The sequence below is a fragment of the Salvia hispanica genome, chromosome 5 (genome assembly GCF_029641045.1).
Source record: "Salvia hispanica isolate PSC_SH4W2 chromosome 5, Shi_PSC_v1, whole genome shotgun sequence".
In the NCBI taxonomy this organism is placed as follows: domain Eukaryota; kingdom Viridiplantae; phylum Streptophyta; class Magnoliopsida; order Lamiales; family Lamiaceae; genus Salvia; species Salvia hispanica.
The window spans coordinates 44,785,858-44,805,529 of NC_142696.1; the positions used below are offsets into that span (position 1 = coordinate 44,785,858).

Consider the following 19,672-nt stretch of genomic DNA (forward strand, 5'->3'; position numbering starts at 1 on the left):
ACACTAACTAATTAATATATTTAAGTATAATAACTAGTTTAATTTATATGCAATTGATTTAGCTTTAGTAGATTCCGTGTAAATTATTTTAAAAAACTAGTACTCCTTAGTTAGTATGGTAAATAGATTAATTTAATTTTTAGTTGTAGTTAAAATCAATAATAATATTTGTAAAATAACATAAATAAAAGCATGATTAGAACAATAAAACAATAAAATAACTACACAGCATCACAAATTAAAAATAAATTGAAATATTAAATATTTAAGATATGAATATTCTCATAGAAATCAACTACTACCCTAAATAATACTAAAACAAAAGTAATTTTTAAATTGTAATGCATATATTTTTTATAATAATAATTTAAATACTATATATATATTACTGATACGAATTCTTTATCCGACCCTACGATTACAATTTTCTGGTCCGTCATTGATACCATTGAGTCACCTTGGTGATTTGTAGGCATCACGCAACTAGTAAATTCTAGTGGAGAAGAAGCCACTATTAAATTAATTGATAAATTCTGTTGAGCTGCTAAATTAAAATTTAAAAAAAAAAAAAAAATTTATAACAAGCAAGTTCCTTCATCGGTTCATCAAAGCCATATTAGCAGTTTATTAATGGCTGAATGATCGAAAGAGTGAAGAGGAATTTAAAGGAATTATAATGGGTAGATTAATTGCAAATCAACAGCTATTTGTTTGGAAATTTAAAAATAGGGCAATGAACGAACCCTCTGGCCTTTTGGGCCATAAATCCAAAACTTTAAAGAAATAAGTATACAACAATGGGCCTTCCCCCAAACTCTTTAACCACGAACTTTTCCATTTAATTAAAGGAATAGGAGTACATTTCACTACAAGCATGGTTTTTTTTTTTCTCAAGTCAGCACTATAATCTATCTTAAATTGTTAATCATAAATTTATTCCGAGTTCGAATCATAAATGAATCTCTTAAAAGCATCTCCTTGTTCACTTTCTCGAATAAACAACCCTTCAAACCAATTAAATCAAATTTTACCATAGCAAAAAATCACTTTGCCGTACGATTCGATTTTCTAGCACTCGAATCATGCATTGCATGCTATGTAGATTCCTGTCAAAGCGAGTATCCAAGGAATTAATTTTTTAAAGTTAGCCCACATTATTAAAAGTTTATAGTAAAAATTAAAGAAAATCAAGAGTTGGTCAACAAGAAATTTAAAAGAAATGATTCTACCACTCTACACGAGACAATAAAGAAAATATATTTGAAAAAATAATTCAAAGTAACCGACCGACAATGATATTGGGCCAATCCAAAGAAAGTCAGCCTACAATTGCGCTAATAAACTCAAAAGCATCTAGAAAATACATAAGCTATGTAATTTATTTTCACATACTCTTTTAATCAAAATTAAAACGGCTAAAAGAGAATGTGAAGCTATGACTTGAATTCTATTGTCAATAATATATGCAACCGAATAAAATCATAATAAATGTAAAGGTAGAAAGAAAGTAAAGAGACATTATGAATTAATTGGATAGTCGGTGTCACAGTCCACCATTACAATAATTCACTTTATAATTTCTTCACAAACCCCACTCTCTGCCTGCATTGCATGAGTTTATTCCAACATTTAAACGCAATAATAATTTTCACAATTATAGCAACTTTTCCATGCCCACAATATAATACTATTGCATATTGGGCATGTCACATTTTGTTAAAATACTAATAATAGAGGACCGGAAATTCAACTCATTCATCTTATATGTTGTAGGGGTAGTATTTATTTAAAATAATAGTCAACCCACAACTCAATATGTATACATATATTTTTTATAAATAGGAAAAACCAACAAAAACATAAACTTTTAATACTCCAACACCAAGAAGCAACTAAAACGAACACATTAAAGCAGGTTCAAAAAATGCCACCAACTACCCCCATTGCCCATTCATAGCAGCAGTGGACACCTTTTAATTTAAGAGATGCAAAAATGGTACAAAGCCAAGAAGAAATGACCTGGCTCCAATCAAAACTATATTTCAAAGCTGAAATATATGAAACTATACATGATAATTATATGAAATTGTACTACTAATGTATATATGTTCATAAAATGTTGCTAATGTATTGATACTAAAAGTTGAAGAAAAATATTTTGTGGAGAATACTGTGAGAGCAAATAATATCCCACATTGGAGAATGAACGAGAGTTGCAAGCATATAAATGAGGCTTCCCCAACTCTATTAGCATGAGGCCTTTTGGGGAGTACCCCAAGAGCAAAACCTTGAGGGTTTTGCCCAAAGCGGACAATATCATACTAATGTGAAGTTCGGGTGTGCACCATCGATACCCAACAAATACCATAAAAATTATTAAGATAGTTTGAAAATTAAAACACACAAGTATATGAAGCTAAGCTTATTAATTAAAAAAAATAGTATATCAATAGCGTATCATCATCACTCTTTATCCACTATTAATAGTTTGAATAGTAGATTTTGTACAAAATTTATCAAAATTTGAGGTGTTTTTAATAGAGAATGAGCTTCACATTATGCAAGAGAAAAATTTATAAAAAATAGTGCTATAAGATAACTAATTTTTGCATACAACTCAAAATATAGAAAAAATATTACTCCATTGATTGTTGAACGAGTAATGAATAAATATTGTGATGAGTATTTTTCGAACAAACATAGAAATTATGAAGCAAGAAATAGGTACAAGTAGGCAGCCAGCTTGCAATGAGAGAAAGGGTTACATTTATTAACGGCCTCAAATTACAGATATCCTTTGCTTGGTCTTGGTAAATTAGATAAAGCCTACACAAAACAAAATGGCCCACGCAAACACACACTCACTTCACTTAGCAAACAACCAAAATAATTTTACCTAGATTAAATCATTATATGTCCTCAACCCAATAATAATTGTGTACTACTATCTAAAATCATTCTAACACCTTCTATTATAACTTTGCTTGAATTGTAGGGCTAGAAACGAATTGTACTAACAAACAATTTATTTTTAAAAAATACTTACAGTACTAGTACTATAGTATTTAACATTATATTTGTAATATGAGCCATAGGGGACACATAACTAGTACCAAAATCAAAATACCCAAAAAAATCATGAAGTTTGGTCAATTAATCACAGTTTATGATTTGTAGAAATTATTTATATTTTGGTAAAAGAAATACTATGCACAGAAACGGTTCGGAGTTTGATACACGTAATCAATCATCTCTTTAATCTTTACAGGTGCACATCCCAAGTTAATGAATTTTAAAATATAGCATACGAGAAAATTGGAAAAAAAAAAATCAAAATTATATTATAATTGGCTATTTTTAAGAGTTGCATGAGATTTTTTCGCAATTTGCCCTATGATTAATAATGACATAGTTTGGAGATTAAAGTAAGATTCATGTTTGACCAAATTACATGGCAAGCAGCAAGAGTACAAAAAGGAGATGTGGAGGGATAAGCAATGGAATCACAGAATTAGGAATACATAACTTTCATACCCATGTCCATGAAACCAAGACACATGATTTAAACCCGTGGTGCAATTTGGACTACCAATAAATCTAATCACCTGGAAAACGATTTTTGATGTTACCGAATCTTCTAAAATCATAAAGAAAAAGAGAGAGTGAGACTGGTTGAAGAGAGAGAGTGTCAAGTGGATGATATTCCCAAACATACTAGAGTAGTAATAATAGTGACAAGAACAAAAATTGCGATTAATACTAAGTAGAGAGTAGTGTACTTAAATAAAATTTCAATAACATGATTTTACTATCTCGAATCCGAACCCCTTTGGACGGCTCAAAAAGCACAAGAATCAAAAACCAAAGGATACTCCGAACTCTTACAAAAAGAACTCTCACCTCTCAAAATAAAGCAAAAAATACTCTTAATAACAACATTTCCAGACTGGATTATCCAGTTATAGAAACATTGTTTCTCATAATTAAAACATACTTAGATAGTACTACTAAACAAAAATCCTAACTGCAAAACTCATAAGCATGCTATATTGAAAGAAGCCGCCCCTCCATTGATCCCATCAATCGGCATCGGCTCCTCCACCGGCTCATCGATCCACGACAGCACGTCGCCACAGGCCTCCTCCAAGTTGAAATCGAAATCAAAATCCGGCAAAGCGCTTCCCTGATCATCGTCACCAAAATCAAAATCCGGCAATGCACTTCCCCGATCACCGTCATCAAATCCAAAAATCGGGAAATCATCGTCGTTGAAGTCATCCAAACACGGCACGAAGCTGTCGCCCGCGAGGAAGTTCTCGAGCTCCGTATCCAAATCAATCTGATCCAATCCTCCCAATAATCCCTCATTCAGCAAATTAAATTCCTCACTCTTCTCATTCTCAACCACAGCATCCTCACTCTTGCAATCGAGGACCCAAGACGTTGTCGAGCCGACATCCGCCACAGCCGGCGTCGCAGACGAGGAGCTCGTCTGCGAAGCAACGCTACCGCTGCTCGAACCCTCGGACACGCAGATGAAATCATCTTTCCGGAGCTTCTTCCCGATGTGCTCAGCGCCGTTGCTCATCGCCTCAAACTCCATCCGCTTCATCTCATAAGCTCTAGAAGCTTCCTCAGCCGAATCGAAGGTCCCCAGCCAGACCCGTTTGTGCTGAAACGGGTCGCGGATTTCCGCAGCCCATTTCCCCCATTTGCGTTGCCGCACGCCTCTGTATTTTCCAGTAGTGGGATTCTGCGGAGTCTCGGAAATTGCCCTCTTCTTCTTCGAGCATTTCTCGAGATTGCCGGAGCTCTGGGATTCACAAACCTTCGGGTTCGGGTTCGGATTCACCACGACTTCATGAACAAAGCGCTTGACTCTCCTATCTCTCTCCACCTCCTCTCTCTCATCGTCGGATGAGTCAGTGGCATCCGGGTCATTGTAAATGATCCGGATCTTCCTAATCTGCTTAACGGGTTGGGGTCGGACCTTCGCTTTTCCGGTCAACAAAGATTCGACGTTGAACAAAACTGGCTCTGCCATCTCTCTCATAGTAACAAACAAATCAATAACCCCTCTAAAAATCAAATCTTTACCCCAAAAATGAACAAATCAATCAACCAAAAATCCCTAATTCAAGAATCGAAGCGTTGGATTCCTCACGTTAATCGATTTATCAACCGGTTTATGTGAAATCCCCCAAAACAAACAACTCCAGTACAAGTCCTGCAACACCAAAAATAAATACATTTAGACACGTTTTGAAACCCCCAAAAAATAAATTAAGCTATAAAGAGGAAAGGGGGATTGATTTTACCCACCGTTTGGGCCTCAAACGCATCGAAACAGTCGGGAAGAAAGAGAGGTCGCTCTGCTGAATCGAACAGCAGAGGGTTTTTCGCATGCGACGAGCACAAGTCAAAAAGGGAATCGATGAGAAACAGAGCTTGAACAGAGCTCCACACACAAAACCCAAATCAAAACTTGCCGACATAAAATCTCTTGTCCAAGCCGCCGTACCTAAAAAGCTTTCGCCTTTTTCTTCACACCGCTTCAGGAAAAAAAGAATTTAACCAAAACGAGAGGGGAAAAAATTCTATCAGCAATAGATTCAGAGAGTGAAGATAAGAGTGATAAGTGATGAAAAGGGGTTGTGAATAAATGGTTAAGATTACTTGGACAGGCTATTAGAACGTGACAAAGATTGAATTCTTGTGTGAAGGGTTTTGCAGAATTTGAAGAGAAACCTCCTGTGTGTGTAATGCCAGTGCGTGTAAATATAGAGTGGGAAAAGTAGTGAGGACAAAATTGGGATTTTTATTTTTCTAATCTTTAATTTGTTATTAGTACTAACAAAATCACCAACCATCAATTGACTGACGCAAATCTCAAGAAAAATGGAAAGAAACAAGAAATATGAAAACAAAGACCGTAAAAACAACCTCTGTGTTGGCATCGAATTTCTAAAACAAATTGAAATAAATGGTATTTTTGCCTACCAGCTTTGTTTTTCTTCCTGTATCGCAAAGATTGTCGCTTTCTCCTCACTGTTTGCTCTGTGTGAAGAAAAACTTTTTCACTTTTACACTGTTTTCTATGCGGTCAAAATGGAGTGGGTGGAGTGGTGTATTTATAGATGTACGTAGAGATAGGGGTATATACGTATTTTTATACATGGATGGGGATGTGCATACACATAGCATGATCATACTCATCATGCCATAGTTGGTAAGAGATTCCTATTCAATCGGCTGATACACCGCCTTACCTTTCGCAGCGCGTGATCTCACAGGGCTATTCGATTTACTTTTTCTTCGAGTGTGTTACACGCGCGAGTAACGCAGCGAATCGGCAACGTAAGCGTTTCTGACTTCTGCGAGTGGATGACAGCTCATCTCCTTTGCGGTGCGATTTTAGGGCCGTTGATGGGGCTTAATTACGCATGTGCCACTGTGATACTTGGAAACCAAGTAAGTTACTCTATTTGGAAATTAAATCTTTTATTATAGGTTATTATAATATTTTAGCGGAGTATCTTGTTATTCTGTTTTTATTTATTGATGAAGGATTCCCGTATCTTATTCCCAAATTTGGCGTATTAATTTATACGGTTTCATTAAAATTACGGTAAGTAATAAATTATTATTTGGATTTTCATGAAATAAAATCTCAGTAACAGCAAATCATTCATAGAAAACGACTTATTTTGAATTATTGGCGATGGAAATAATAAGAAATGTTCTTATTTTGAATTATTCTATAGGGTTTTACGGGATACGTTAACATCTATTGGCAACAAATCTAGAGAGTTGTAAGGTTTATTCGTATGAACAAATATTCTGTCAAAGCTAGAAAAATAAATTATTTATTTAGATTATGAATATCTATGCATAGAAATAGATGGAATATGATAAAAACTTATATTCGGAATAGTTTTGCATTTATTATGAAGAAAATAATATTCGTTGATATTGCATTCAACAATATATTTATTAAATATAATTGTGAACTTTGGGAAGTTGGATCCAAATTCCACATGCAATATGGTTTGACGACCAAGTGTTTACTTTTATTAATTATAATCAAAGGTTGGTTCGCCCGTCTTATTCATTGTCGTCTTCTATTTCATTTTTCTAATTCTTTTTGTCAAAATTATAATCTTGTCTAGGGGCGAAGAATAGACACCAAAATCTCGTTATATTAATTAATATTTTGATTAATTAAATCTCACTTCACTTCATATCTTAAAAATTAATAATTTCATCTGAGGTAGTCGGCCACTTGTGTATATCATGTCCGTCAACACTAGATTTTATTTTATTTATATTGGGTGCCTTGGATCTTGGCATGCTGCCAATCTCTGAAATTATAAATAAATGAGCCATGTTTCCTGCAAAATATTAATAAGGCAATATACATTTGATATATGTATACACACGTAAACCTGTTATTATATGGAGTAAGCTCTGTTCTGTGTAAGTGTGTTTCTAATACAACAAGTTTAAAAAATTAGTAGTACTAGTATTATTTTGCATTAAAAAACTACTAATGGAAATAGAAAAGGCCAAACACTATTTCAATATGACTGTCCTGTTAAAATCAGTTACATTAGACATGAGTAGTGGAGAATCATTCGTTTTTGGTCACTTTGAATAGATTTCCTTCATTCACTATTTATGCCACTATTTGACTCATATTAGTCTTCCACAAATATGCATCCCTTGGATATAACATGAATAAGGTAGTTTCAACATTTAAAAGTTGAAATAGTTTTAAGTATAACTAACGGGGCGAACACTAAATTTGGTTTTCACGTGAGCTGAATAAATACTTGCGTATTCGAATAGTTAATTTTTATGGAGGCTAAAACCCTTGTTTTGGCTTGTGTACGGCACTACTCACATCTTTTATCGTTAATTATTCATGTAACACACAATTCTTACTGACTATTTAATCACATAGTAAGTAGTACTCCCTCCGTCCCAAGATAAGTGACATGTATTCCTTTTAGGGGTGTCCCACTATAAGTGACTTATTTCCATTTTTAGCAAAAAGTCATATCTCTTATTTTATACTCCAACCTACTTTATTCCCTCTTCTCTCCTCTACTTTTCCCTCTCTCTACTTTACTCTCTCCACTTTAACTTATTTAAATACCATTCCTTAAATCCTGTGCCAAAAAAAAGTAGGTCACTTATCTTGGGACGGAGGGAGTATTATTAAATATGAATCGACACATGCAACATCAATTTAAACACCACTCAAGTGCATATGCTCAATATTTACATAAGTTTTTGAACGTATATATCAATTAAAGTTTTGTAATTATGTTATGATTTGTATTCTTTATTTATCAAAAAAACAAAAGAATTTTATCCCAGTAGACATTTTCAATCCCCCCTCAATTTGCTTTGAATCTGATTTCTGGGTAAGAATATAGGCACCGAAAGTCTTCTATATATGTTCATCATAAGTAAAGCCAAGTAGTATTATCATTACTCCCTTCAGAATTAGTAATAGAATTAAGGCTGAAATTAAGACCAAATGAATGCTAATAGTAGTATCAATTATGGAGCAGAACTCTCTCGGTCCCATTTGTAGTATCCGAAAATCTATTTAAGATTCTTATTTATGATGTTTCAAATCTAATAAAAGTAATAAAGACCTTTTATTTTATAATCACAAAAACGGTACTATTAGTACTAGTGTACCATAATATTAGAAAAATTGGGTAGTTATAATTGTGACATAGGGAATATGAATCATAAACACTCACACACATACTAAATATAGTGCATTAATTCCACTTACCTAATGTATTTCTTAATATTATCATTCTTATTCACAAAGAATATATACACATTACTCCTACTATTATCATTCTTATCACATACTCAAATAAATGGCATAGGACGGTAGGAGCGTCCTCTTCCACTAATTACTATATTAGGTTAATAATTAGTAACACTTACGACAAATAAAGCAAAATTATAATTATAATGATCACTTAACTAAATCGATAAAAGTCCACGTTCTTGTGGGTCAATTCGATATTCAGAGGCACACCAAACTCATTTATTTATCGATCAACTCCACGCCGGATCTTCCACACCCAAAATAAATAAATTAAATACAAATTCCCCAAAAATGAACACGTAAAATAAACTAATGACACTACCACGCACGCATCACGTGAGCCTGCTCTCTGCGTGACCAGCAGTGCGGAGTGACAAAATCGAGCGAGTCAAAAACTGCCACGTCATCCCCCGCCGCACCCAGAATCCGTACCCTTTCCACTACAGTAGCGACACTACTTAAAAAAAGCGGGAAGGAGCACGGTGCCCTTTCCTTGGTCACGTGATCGTGTATCCATAAATGCATTTAATAATTTTTTAAGATGAGGGTCAGTAGGTCACGTGACACTGGGATTGTACGTGTATTCATACGTTTCTAATTTATTTATGCGTACGTACACCTTTTTGACTATGTAGTAGTGTAGGTACTTCATTGCCGGTAAAAAAAAAACTATTAATAATGCTTTTACTAGAAATTAAACGTAAAAAAATAGGTATTGGGTCGGACAAATAATAATAACATCGTATTGAAAGCGTTGCAGCCATTATTATGTCACGTATAATTACAAAACAGCCACTGATGTCTCATAATGTTGTTGTAAGCATCACTCTTGCCGTTCCCCTATTTTTCTAGTATAATTTTTTTATATTTTAAATCTTATCCACCATTATTTATCAAGAAAAACAGTCTAAATTCCAACTCAGCGAGAACAAAATAAATTCCCTGGCCCCTGAATTATTTCAGTTTCGCAGCTGTTTCGCATCATTTTGCGTGATGCAGAATTTTCTCTTGTTTTCACTCTAAATTTATGGTGGAATTTGGAAAATGTATACTACTAATATGAACCCAAAGTAAATAGATGCATGAATTTCGTAACATGCATTTTTCTATTTATAAAAGTTAAAAGCTGTTGATTTATAAAAAAAAGAAATGTTCCATTTAAAGTGAAATGCCCAAAAATAAAAGAATAGGGCGTTCCAACTTACAACATTTTTGACATTTTCCTTTAATCCGCTCTTTGTTTTCTAATTTCTATTCGTGTACTATATGGTTTTCTTTCATCATAATTGAAAACAAAGTGCAGTACTATTATTTACAACTAGAGTAACCAAATCAGAATAGATTTTTAGTTAAGCTGTAATGCAGTTGAAGTGGTCACATATCACATGCTTAACATTTTTCCTGTATTAGACAAAGTAACCAAATCCGATTAGGTAACGATATATAATTAGGTCTCTATATAACGTTTGGAATTGGGCCCTATATTTCAAAAACCCAAACAAATTAGCAATCTAGTAAGTCAAATACTCTTGGGACATATTCAAGTGTGAACAATTGTGACCTTATTAGTATTTAATATAATAATATCATATAAACAACGAACAATCAAATTTAAAAATATATTAAATTAAATTTAAATATACTCTTAAATTTATTAAATTAGAGTTATATCAACCTATAATTAGTAGTAGTACTCCCTGTATCCATAAAAAAACCCACTACTGCATGCACATACATAACGCATAATTAAGTGATGTATGGCCATGCATGGTGATGAGGAGTTCAAGTAAGATACGCAATTGAAGGAGAAAAGGGCGCCGAAAAAGGGAGGTTGCTTCGTCTTCCCGCCAAATACGCCGCCGCCTGGCCCCCGCCCTTTTTTCCCGCCAAGAAAAACATTAGCAGCTGACACGTCAACAAGTAGACACGTGATCAACGACGCATTCATTACACCTACTTATTCTACTCCATTTATTTTATTCAATATAGTAGTACTACTACTACAACTCCCAACAGTCAATTCTAGTCAACTTATTTGGTTTTCCCATAAAAGTATAATTATACGTCAATTTTATTGATTGATTTAACATTTTATAAATTCTTATTAGACATTCATATAATCACAAGTAGTTACTCTATATTTTTTTATAAAAATTAGAACAAAAAGGATAAAATTTGAAAGTGTTCTTTGTCAATACTCCCTTCATTACTATGGAGATAAAACTTTTCGTCATGGAGATTAAGAAAAATTTGTGTTAAGTGAGTTAAGTAAAGAGAAAATAAAGTGAAAAATTAAAATAAAAGGTACAGAGATGAATAAAGAAAAAAGTAAGAGAGAGTAAAGCAGTACGAAAGAAGAAAGAAAAAAGTAAGAGAGAGTAAAACAATATGAAAAAATATGTTACTTTTACTGAAAAGGAAAATGACTCTATTACTATGGAACTTATCAAAATGACAAAATGGCTCTATTATTATGAAATTGAGGGAGTAGTTTTTATTGATTATAAATTGGATTGCCAATTTGTCATCGACTTATTTCGTGAAATATTCCCAAATATATTGGTAGGAAATTGCGAGATCAGAATCTGGTAAATGCAGTAATAGCGTCAAATCCCATTTTAAAGCAAATTTGTCGATAATTTGCGGTCAAAATGTAGTACTCGACGAAGTATGACTAGTACATTTAGATCCGAATCCAGTTCTTGATTTGCATAAATTAATTGCTGATTACCCGGGATTATTTATCACTATGATACTAAAAATTAAGTGATAATCTTATACAAGAATATCATATTACTGACTGAATATCATACTAAATTAACTTAATATCATACTAAATTAACTGAATATCATATTACTGGAATGATTTACAAGAATACCTGACTCGTGATTACTAGAAATCGCATGACCTTTTCAAGTTCCAACCTCATACAAGTTTTTTTTTTTTTTTATGATTTACTAATACATCAAAATAAAACATTATTTTTTCAGGATTTTTTATTATCAATTACTCCTTCCGTCCCACACTAAATGGAGCATTTCTAATTCAACACGAGATTTATATAATGTTGTTTTATGTGTATAATGGACAAAATAAAGTAAGAGAGAAAAAAAATAGAGAGAGTGATATTTTTATATTTAGAAGTTAGAACTGTGTCATTTAGAATGAGACATCCAAAAAAAGAAACTGTTTCACTATGAGTGGAATGAAGGGAGTATATTTTTTTTAAATAATGCTACATAATTAATTTAAGATATTATGAATCACTCCTTCCTTTCCACTCTAATCAGAGTATTTTTATTTTGGTATTAAATTTTATGCATTTTTTTTAGTCGGGTAAAACGAATAAAATAATAGGGAGAATAAACTAAAAATAATGAAGTTTTCTGTTTTAAAAATGTATAACTTAGAGTGGGACAGAGTGATACATTTTTAGCTACTACTAGTATTTAGTTGGTGAATTGTACAAACAACCCAATGATCAATTTCCATTTTAATTCCCTTTCAAATTTTACATTTCTAGTGGCAATCTATTGTCGAGATGTGATCGAACCTTTTACTATGATGTGGACAATGCAAAATCTAAGCTACGGGGACATGAAAAGTGGTTGGTTAACATCCATGGTTCTAGCCAATGCTAATTATGAGCAATGATGATAATTTGAGATCCAATAAAGTTCACATTTTACAGTTAAATAATGAGACTGCTTTTCAATTTATATTCTTCAACAAATTATTGCATCTCCCTTTTTTGTGCAGTGTAGAAAAATAAAGCTATATATCATGGAGCATGCTGGCATTGCTTTGGAATGAAGCGTTTTTGTTGGATTTAGTTTTGTAGGAGTATAAAATATAAATGCACCTTTAGCTCGTGAAATATAAAAAAGAACTCACGAAATATAAAATAAAATATCAGCTTGATATCATCCACGTTCTCTTGTTGTATTAATTATTTTGGTTTAAATTAATTATTTTTGGTTATTTTTTAAATCCAAACTAGTACTATAAGTTTAAAACTATATTACTACTCCCATTTATATTAAAGTTAACCAGTGGTCCCATTTGTTTATTTATGCGCAATCTTTATGTTATTTATTTGGAATATGGAAATGTACAAAAATCTTCTTAATGGCTTTGTTTTTTTAAAATTTCAAAATGATCTAAATTCTAAAATGTACAAAGTGCAAAGTCCTTATATTTCTTAAGAGTTTATTGACCAAGAACCGCAAATATACATATACATATAGTAAAAGTTGAGACCATTTTTGTAGTTTATTCTTTGTATAAGTTGAGACCATGTAGTTTATTCTTTATACTCTATTTACAAATACTCCTAAATAAGCATATGCCCATCTCCCCTGCACTTTAACTAAAGCTTAAATAATTCTGATATATGAATCATTTCGAAATGATTTTTTTTGCCACTTCTTAGTTTTCTTGCTTTTCAAATACTACTCCTACATATTATCACCCATATAACTAATTAGTATACTATAAAACAGCCCGATTCTTTTACTAAGACTAGAGTAAAATCCTGATTGCATTAAATAATTGAAAATGAATAAATCCAAAATTTGTATTCAAAATTTCAATTAAAAAAATGTTGTACTAGCAAACATTGAAACATAGAATAGTGAGAAGCACCCATGCTTTTTAATACTTACAAAAAATATCATGAAAAATGCAGGGCAGATGCATTCAGAAGGTGGTCAGGTTAAGTGAATTTGACTGAGCATATGGGCTTTTCGAATTTTCATTCATTCCTCTATCTTTATGCGTTTGCGGACCCACATAAGAAATTCCTTTCAAAATATAAATAAATTTGTAGTATATTTAAATTCCAATGGGATCCATTTTTGTTAAATTCTTCAAGGGATGCTCATCCCTTTCAGTAGACCCATTCTACAGATTCTGTAAGCTCATGAATAAGAAAATTGTTTTGTAAGGACATATAAGTACCCTTCGTCGCACTTTTCTATTTTGGGACATCTCATACTTAAATTTCTTATTTCATTTATTTTACTACTTATAAGAGATTTTGTAGATTATAATAAGCAATTAAAAGAATTATATTAGAATATAAATATTTTTGTAGAAAAGTCAAGAAAAAATGATTTTGTCAATTATTACAATATCACTTTTATAAAATGTGAATATACAAAATTTCCAACGCTACATTAATTGCGGATGTGTTGACATTGATGAGGTGAACAAGAAATTCACATTTAGATAGGCCTATTTATGAACGACTTCCTCAAAATTTATTTTCATTAAATATTTTTTCTCCGCATATTTATAGTAGACAGTTTAAATCATAAAGAAGGCAAACAACACCATTGTATTTGTCGGTGCTACGAAGATTAAAAAATATAGGGAATAAGAGTAAAATTGGTACTATTAGTATGTCAAAAACTCTTCAGTTTCATCTCTATTAAATGTATGCTAAAACAAGTAAAGTCCAACTTTTGCACCTTCACATTTACTTCTTTTCTTGTCCGATCCTTTTGTTTCTTAGTGGAGTATTTTTTGGTTACAATTCACACACTCTATGACTCTATATTCTCTAATGTACTCCTATATAGTTTAAACTCTCAACTTATTAGTCTGAGAAGAATTGTCTTACTAATTACTAGTAGTAGTTTTTTTTAACTTACATGTACATTTAATTATCATTTGCTAGCTTAGCTTTCTGTTTTTTTTTTTGGTTTTTTTTTTTTGTTTTTGCTTTTGCTTTATTATCAGTTTTACCTTTTATTTTGTAGTAATAAAAAATGAATTTAATAGAAAATTATCATAACATAATATACTAGGAAGAATAATAGTAGTACTTTTTCCGTCCCTATAAATGAGACGTATTCCTTTTTAAGCCGTCCCACTATAAATAAGACATTTCCTTTTTTTAGTAAAAAAAATAACACTATATTTCTCTTACTTTATCTTTGTTCCTACTTTTTTTTCTCTATTTTGTTTCACTGCCAAAAGAGAGTATCTCACATGAAATGTGACTGAGGAAGTACTATGTAGTCGAGGGACTGCAAGGGAAAATTATTGAATGAAATGAATTATCTAAGAACAAAAACATGGAGTACTAGAAACTTAAAAAAAATTGAACTTACTTAAAATTTGGGCTTAAATTGTTAAGTCCATAGTCAACAAATAATTTTAAAGAGATACTTTTCCAAAGTATGGTGACACTTGACAGAAACAGCAATTAATTTTTGTGTGTTGAATCTCACTGGAGAAATTTAAAGAGATTTAATCGAATTCAAACAATCTCAAACCGCATCATAAAATTGAGCAAACAATGACCAGAACTTCCAATTTCCCTCAAACATTAAGGTACATCATTGCTCTTCCACCACAAGATAAAAATCACTCCTGGAAGTAGAGGGATGAACAAACTTTTTATGCCATCACCTCATCGTTCACAAATCACAATAACATTAAAAAAAAGGAAATAGCAGCAAAATAAACAATGATCTTTTTCATGCTTAGTTTCCCATCTTCCACGATACAACAAACTTCTTCCCAATAGACAATTCCAACCCTTTAATCTCCACCATCACATGCTTCATCTCATCTTCTCTCTCTTCAATTTCTTCATCCATAATTTCATGTTCGATTGAGCTCATTTCAACCTTCGAATCATCAACAATAATTGCATTCCCATCATGTTCAATTGCAACTCCTTTGCCAATCCCTTTTAGTCCTAAAACAATCAGTTTCTCAACATACCACCCTTTCTCTACCGCAAATTCGCCCTCTCGAACATCGGACCACACCTTCACCGCACCCTGATTCACGTGTGCATAGAATTCAACGTACGTGGATTGGCCATTCCCAAGCCCCATCACGGGATTCTCGTCATTGTCCACAAAGAGATCCCCCCTGGCCTCCCCCTCCGCAGTCCCCAGCGGGAGGGAGACCACTAGGGTATAAGGCGTGGCCCGAGCCTCCTTCGAGACCAGCCCGCCCCTCTGCATCGGTATAATCTTGTTTTGGTACAAGTGCACATTGATCACATGCAAGGGCGCGTCGAGGGCGCGGTAATGTGACATTTTCGACACGACAACCTTAGTCATATCAAAAATATCGTACCACGTGCCGGGCGGGAACAGAGCATGCACTTTTGTCTTTTTTTTCTGCAAAATAGGGGACACCATCAACCCGGACCCGAGCAAGAACTGCGTGCTTAGCCCGTACGTCAGTGTCTCGTTCGGGAACGAGAAGAACAACGGCCTCGCGATCGGAGCTCCCGTCACGTGCGCCTCATAGCTCAACGTGTAGATATACGGAAGCAACTTGTACCGCATACCTAACGCCCTCCTTGCGGACACCGCCACGGATTTCCATTGGTAAAGCTCCTGCCTCGGCGAGTAAAAATTCGCGTGATCCCTAGAGAAGGGGTAAAATGCCCCGAGCTCGATCCAGCGATTACAGAGCTCCTCGGTTGGGGCAGGGTAAAACCCGCAAATATCCGCCCCGACCATTGGAATCCCAAATATACCAAAATTCAACATCGTTGAAATCGAGTACTTCAAATCTAGCCATGTCCCTTGATTGTCCCCCGTCCAGTGTGCAGCGTACTGGCCCGACCCCACGTACGTTGACCTGGACAGAATAAATGGGCGCTTTCCACCAGGAAGCGCCCGTAGCCCTTTATAAGTCGCAATCGTGTGCGAAAACCCATACAAGCTATGAGCATCATACTCCAACACTCCATTGTAATGATATGCACTCGTAGCTATAGTCTTGTACCCGATCGGAACCGATGTGCCGGACGCGTTGATTTTATACGGCGGATCATCCCATCTCGTGGCCGTCACGTTCTTGCAATCGAGGCAGCATATCCAGCCCGGCCCAGTCCCATTCGGGCAGATCCGGCCCACCGGAATCTGGCACAGCCCGTTGCAAAAATTGGACACCTCGTTCATGTCGATCCAAAGGCCGTCGACAGGGACGAGCTCGTGGAAGCGGCGTATCTCGTCGCCCCACCAGTGGACCGTCTTGGGATTGAGGAAGTCAGGGAAGTTGACGGCGCCCGGCCAGACTTGAGCTAAGAAGGGCTTGCCTTTGTACTTGATGAAGACGTCGGAAGCGAGGCCGCGGGTGTAGACGCCGTAGGAGGTGTTGACGCCAATGCCGGGGTCGATGATGACGATGTACTTCATGCCGCGGGCGTGGATCTTTTCCAAGAAGTGGAGGAGCTTGGGGCGGGGGTAGTTCTTGGGGTTGAGGGTGAAGTCTTTGTGGCCGTCCATGTGGTCGTCGTCGTTCCAGATCACGTCCAGGGGGATTCGGGCCTTCTTGTATCGCTCCACCACGTCTTCCACCACCGAGAGGTTGTGGTACCCCCACCGGCATTGGTGGAACCCTGTCCGTTCAAGCACAGCTCATTACTCTATCATTTTATCATTATACAAACATCAAAATCTATACTACTCCACTATTCAAATCTTGAATTGTGAATTTGAAATTACAGGATCAATCATCAATGTGTGATTTGCAATAATGTTAGTATTAATCAAATTAGAAATGTTAAAAGTTGGATATTTGGAGAGAAGCAGGGGAGGGCCTTGGTGGTTTGTCTAATTAATGTGAAATGGAGTGATGCTTTTTAATGTTTCGTGGCCTACTGTTAATGTCCTCCACCGAATATGTAAATGGGGTTGTAAAATACAGCTTTTATATATAAATGGGTGTTCAACTTGTTTCTAAGTGGGCCTTGAATTGCTCACGGGCTGATTAGCACCATGTGCAGCCTTGTTAACCAAAATTGGGTATTTTATTGTGTCCCACTGTTTTTTTTTCTTCTCATTTTTAGCTTTCATTTTTGTACATTGATTTTAAGATAGTTAGCCCGGGTTCACTAATCTAGAATTTAAAGTTAATTTTATGTTTATTTTCTATTTTCAAAAATTAATTATGGATTACTAGGATTAATTAATCAAAACTTATGGTAGATAACTTTTCTAAGTGTTGATTTTTACCTCTATAATTCATTATATAGACCCTCTACAATCTCATCACGTGACTCAGAACTTTTTAGGTACGGATAATATAAAATGTGTTTTTTCATATCTGTAAATTATAATAACCCTACTTATTGTGGCGCCTAGATTTTGTCCATTATAAATGGGACAAGAAAAAAGGGGTTTTGAGGCTTGCTAAATGGAGCAAGGGAATGATATTATAGCTACTTTTGTAGGAGTACTAGATATTTACAACATAGTAAAACAAATAAGCGGCTAAAGTAGTAGTAGTACTTACAATTATCAAAGCTTTTAGTACTAGAATTTAGAAATGCATGCTAGCCTAATAAAGTGATAAATATAATTATGAAATAGAAGCATTAAAATGGCCGTAGTATACACATCTAAATTAAGTAAAATGTTAAAAAATAACAGGCCGCTGCCCGCCTACCTGTTTTTATGAATACCTAACTAACAGTAATTCCTAACTAAATTTTGTTATAAATGAGAGTCGAAATTAAATCCAAAATTGCTAGCTATGATTATAATTCCTATCTAATGCAATCCAACAATAAAGCCGCATTATTGCACGACATTTTGATTTTAAAGCTCAATTTATTTACTCCATAGTTTTAACATAATTCGAGAAAATGCTCCAATTATAGAACTAATTTAGATAATAATGAGGAAGCCAATTCATTATTTAAGAGCGAGGTATAGAAAAAATTACCGAAAGCCCAGTAAGGCATGGCGGCCGGGCGGCCAATCAACGCCGTGTACTGATCAACCACCGCCAGCGGCGACGCTCCGGCGAAGAAGTAAAGATCAACCACACCACCAATCACTTTATACGTCAACGAATCCCCTCTGTAGAACACATCCATCCCATTACTATTGAGCAGCAAAACGCCGTGCGCCGCCGCAACGCCGCCGCGATTCCTCAAATCCATATACACGGGGTGCGATCCGTACAAGTCGGTATTGAGATTAATCGCCGATACATCCGTCGTGTACAGAGTGTAGGGATCGTTAGGGACGATCTTGATTCCCCGCGGCTGCGTGTTCTCCCCCAGACCGTACAAAGAGGCGTCTTTGGGCAGCTTCGTCGAGATTTCGATGTACTGGTCTTTGAAGACGAGGTCGCTGTAAGGGTCCGCGGGCAAGGAGGCCGTGTCGAAGAGGGTTTCGCCGCTGGATTTTCTTGTTATGGAGAAGCTGAAAGGGTCGGTTTTGTAAGAGAAGATTAGCTCATTTCCGGCGTAGTCGGATGGCTTGTGTGATTGCACACCAAGTGTTTGTTTAAATGCCGGAACGGTTTGTCGTGGTAGAAGATCGTACGGAACCTCCCACCTTTTCTTCTCCGCGTCAGTTATGTGAACCCGCAAACGATTCTCCGTTTCATGCCTGCAAAACCCAAAATTGGCACTCTTATATTTACATGCAATTAGTACTTTTTTCTAAGTTTGAGAGCTTACTTGACATAGAGGTGGAGGAGGGGAATGTCGGCGCCGTAGATGTAGTTTTTGTGGATGACTTGAAGGAGGCCGAGGAGGCCGCCGTCGGGAGATTCTTGGACGGAGATCAAGCGGTAGCCTCTGCCGATTTTCGTTGCAGATGATAGAATGAAGAAGAGAGAAAAACATGTAAGCAGAGATGAGAGTGGCATGATTGAGAATTTTGGGAGTGAAGGAAAACTGAGAAGCGGGAGTGAGATTTTTATAATGGGTGAGAAATTGGGAAGAAGTACAGTGTGGTATGGAGAGGTTTGACATAAGCATGTGGCTATCTAGTTAGTTTGGGTCCCCCAGAAATTCAGACTGTTTTCTGGGATATTTGGTCCCA

The 19,672-nt window shown here is 35.1% G+C and overlaps 2 protein-coding genes across 3 annotated transcripts; both read right to left on the reverse strand.

The window, feature by feature from the left end:
* Nucleotides 1-3,774: 3,774 nt before the first annotated feature.
* On the reverse strand, nucleotides 3,775-6,087 carry LOC125190806 (uncharacterized). The gene is made up of 3 exons (XM_048088210.2): nucleotides 6,001-6,087; nucleotides 5,323-5,552; nucleotides 3,775-5,227 (listed from the first exon to the last, which is right to left on the reverse strand). Exon 3 carries the CDS (start codon nucleotides 5,051-5,053, stop codon nucleotides 4,034-4,036), a length of 1,020 nt encoding a protein of 339 aa, XP_047944167.1. The 5' UTR covers nucleotides 5,054-5,227; nucleotides 5,323-5,552; nucleotides 6,001-6,087; the 3' UTR covers nucleotides 3,775-4,033.
* Nucleotides 6,088-15,151: 9,064 nt separating this feature from the next.
* LOC125188760 (alpha-xylosidase 1-like) lies at nucleotides 15,152-19,672 on the reverse strand. Of its 2 annotated transcripts, none has more exons than XM_048085808.2 (3): nucleotides 19,306-19,672; nucleotides 18,561-19,234; nucleotides 15,152-17,232 (listed from the first exon to the last, which is right to left on the reverse strand). In XM_048085808.2, exons 1-3 carry the CDS (start codon nucleotides 19,494-19,496, stop codon nucleotides 15,350-15,352), a joined length of 2,748 nt encoding a protein of 915 aa, XP_047941765.1. In that variant the 5' UTR covers nucleotides 19,497-19,672; the 3' UTR covers nucleotides 15,152-15,349. The 2 variants fall into 2 exon arrangements, with proteins under 2 accessions (XP_047941765.1, XP_088915467.1); XM_089059341.1 differs by having other exon boundaries at nucleotides 18,561-19,257; nucleotides 19,306-19,475.

What these genes read in the sequence shown, in the direction of transcription:
- LOC125190806 (XM_048088210.2), bottom strand. Translation starts at nt 5,053, where the DNA reads ATGAGAGAGATGGCAGAGCCAGTTTTGTTCAACGTCGAATCTTTGTTG.
- LOC125188760 (XM_048085808.2), bottom strand. Translation starts at nt 19,496, where the DNA reads ATGCCACTCTCATCTCTGCTTACATGTTTTTCTCTCTTCTTCATTCTA. An exon ending in CTCCTCCACCTCTATGTCAA is followed by an intron (nt 19,235 to 19,305) that starts GTAAGCTCTCAA and finishes TGGGTTTTGCAG; the next exon opens with GCATGAAACGGAGAATCGTT. An exon ending in CATGCCTTACTGGGCTTTCG is followed by an intron (nt 17,233 to 18,560) that starts GTAATTTTTTCT and finishes TTGAACGGACAG; the next exon opens with GGTTCCACCAATGCCGGTGG.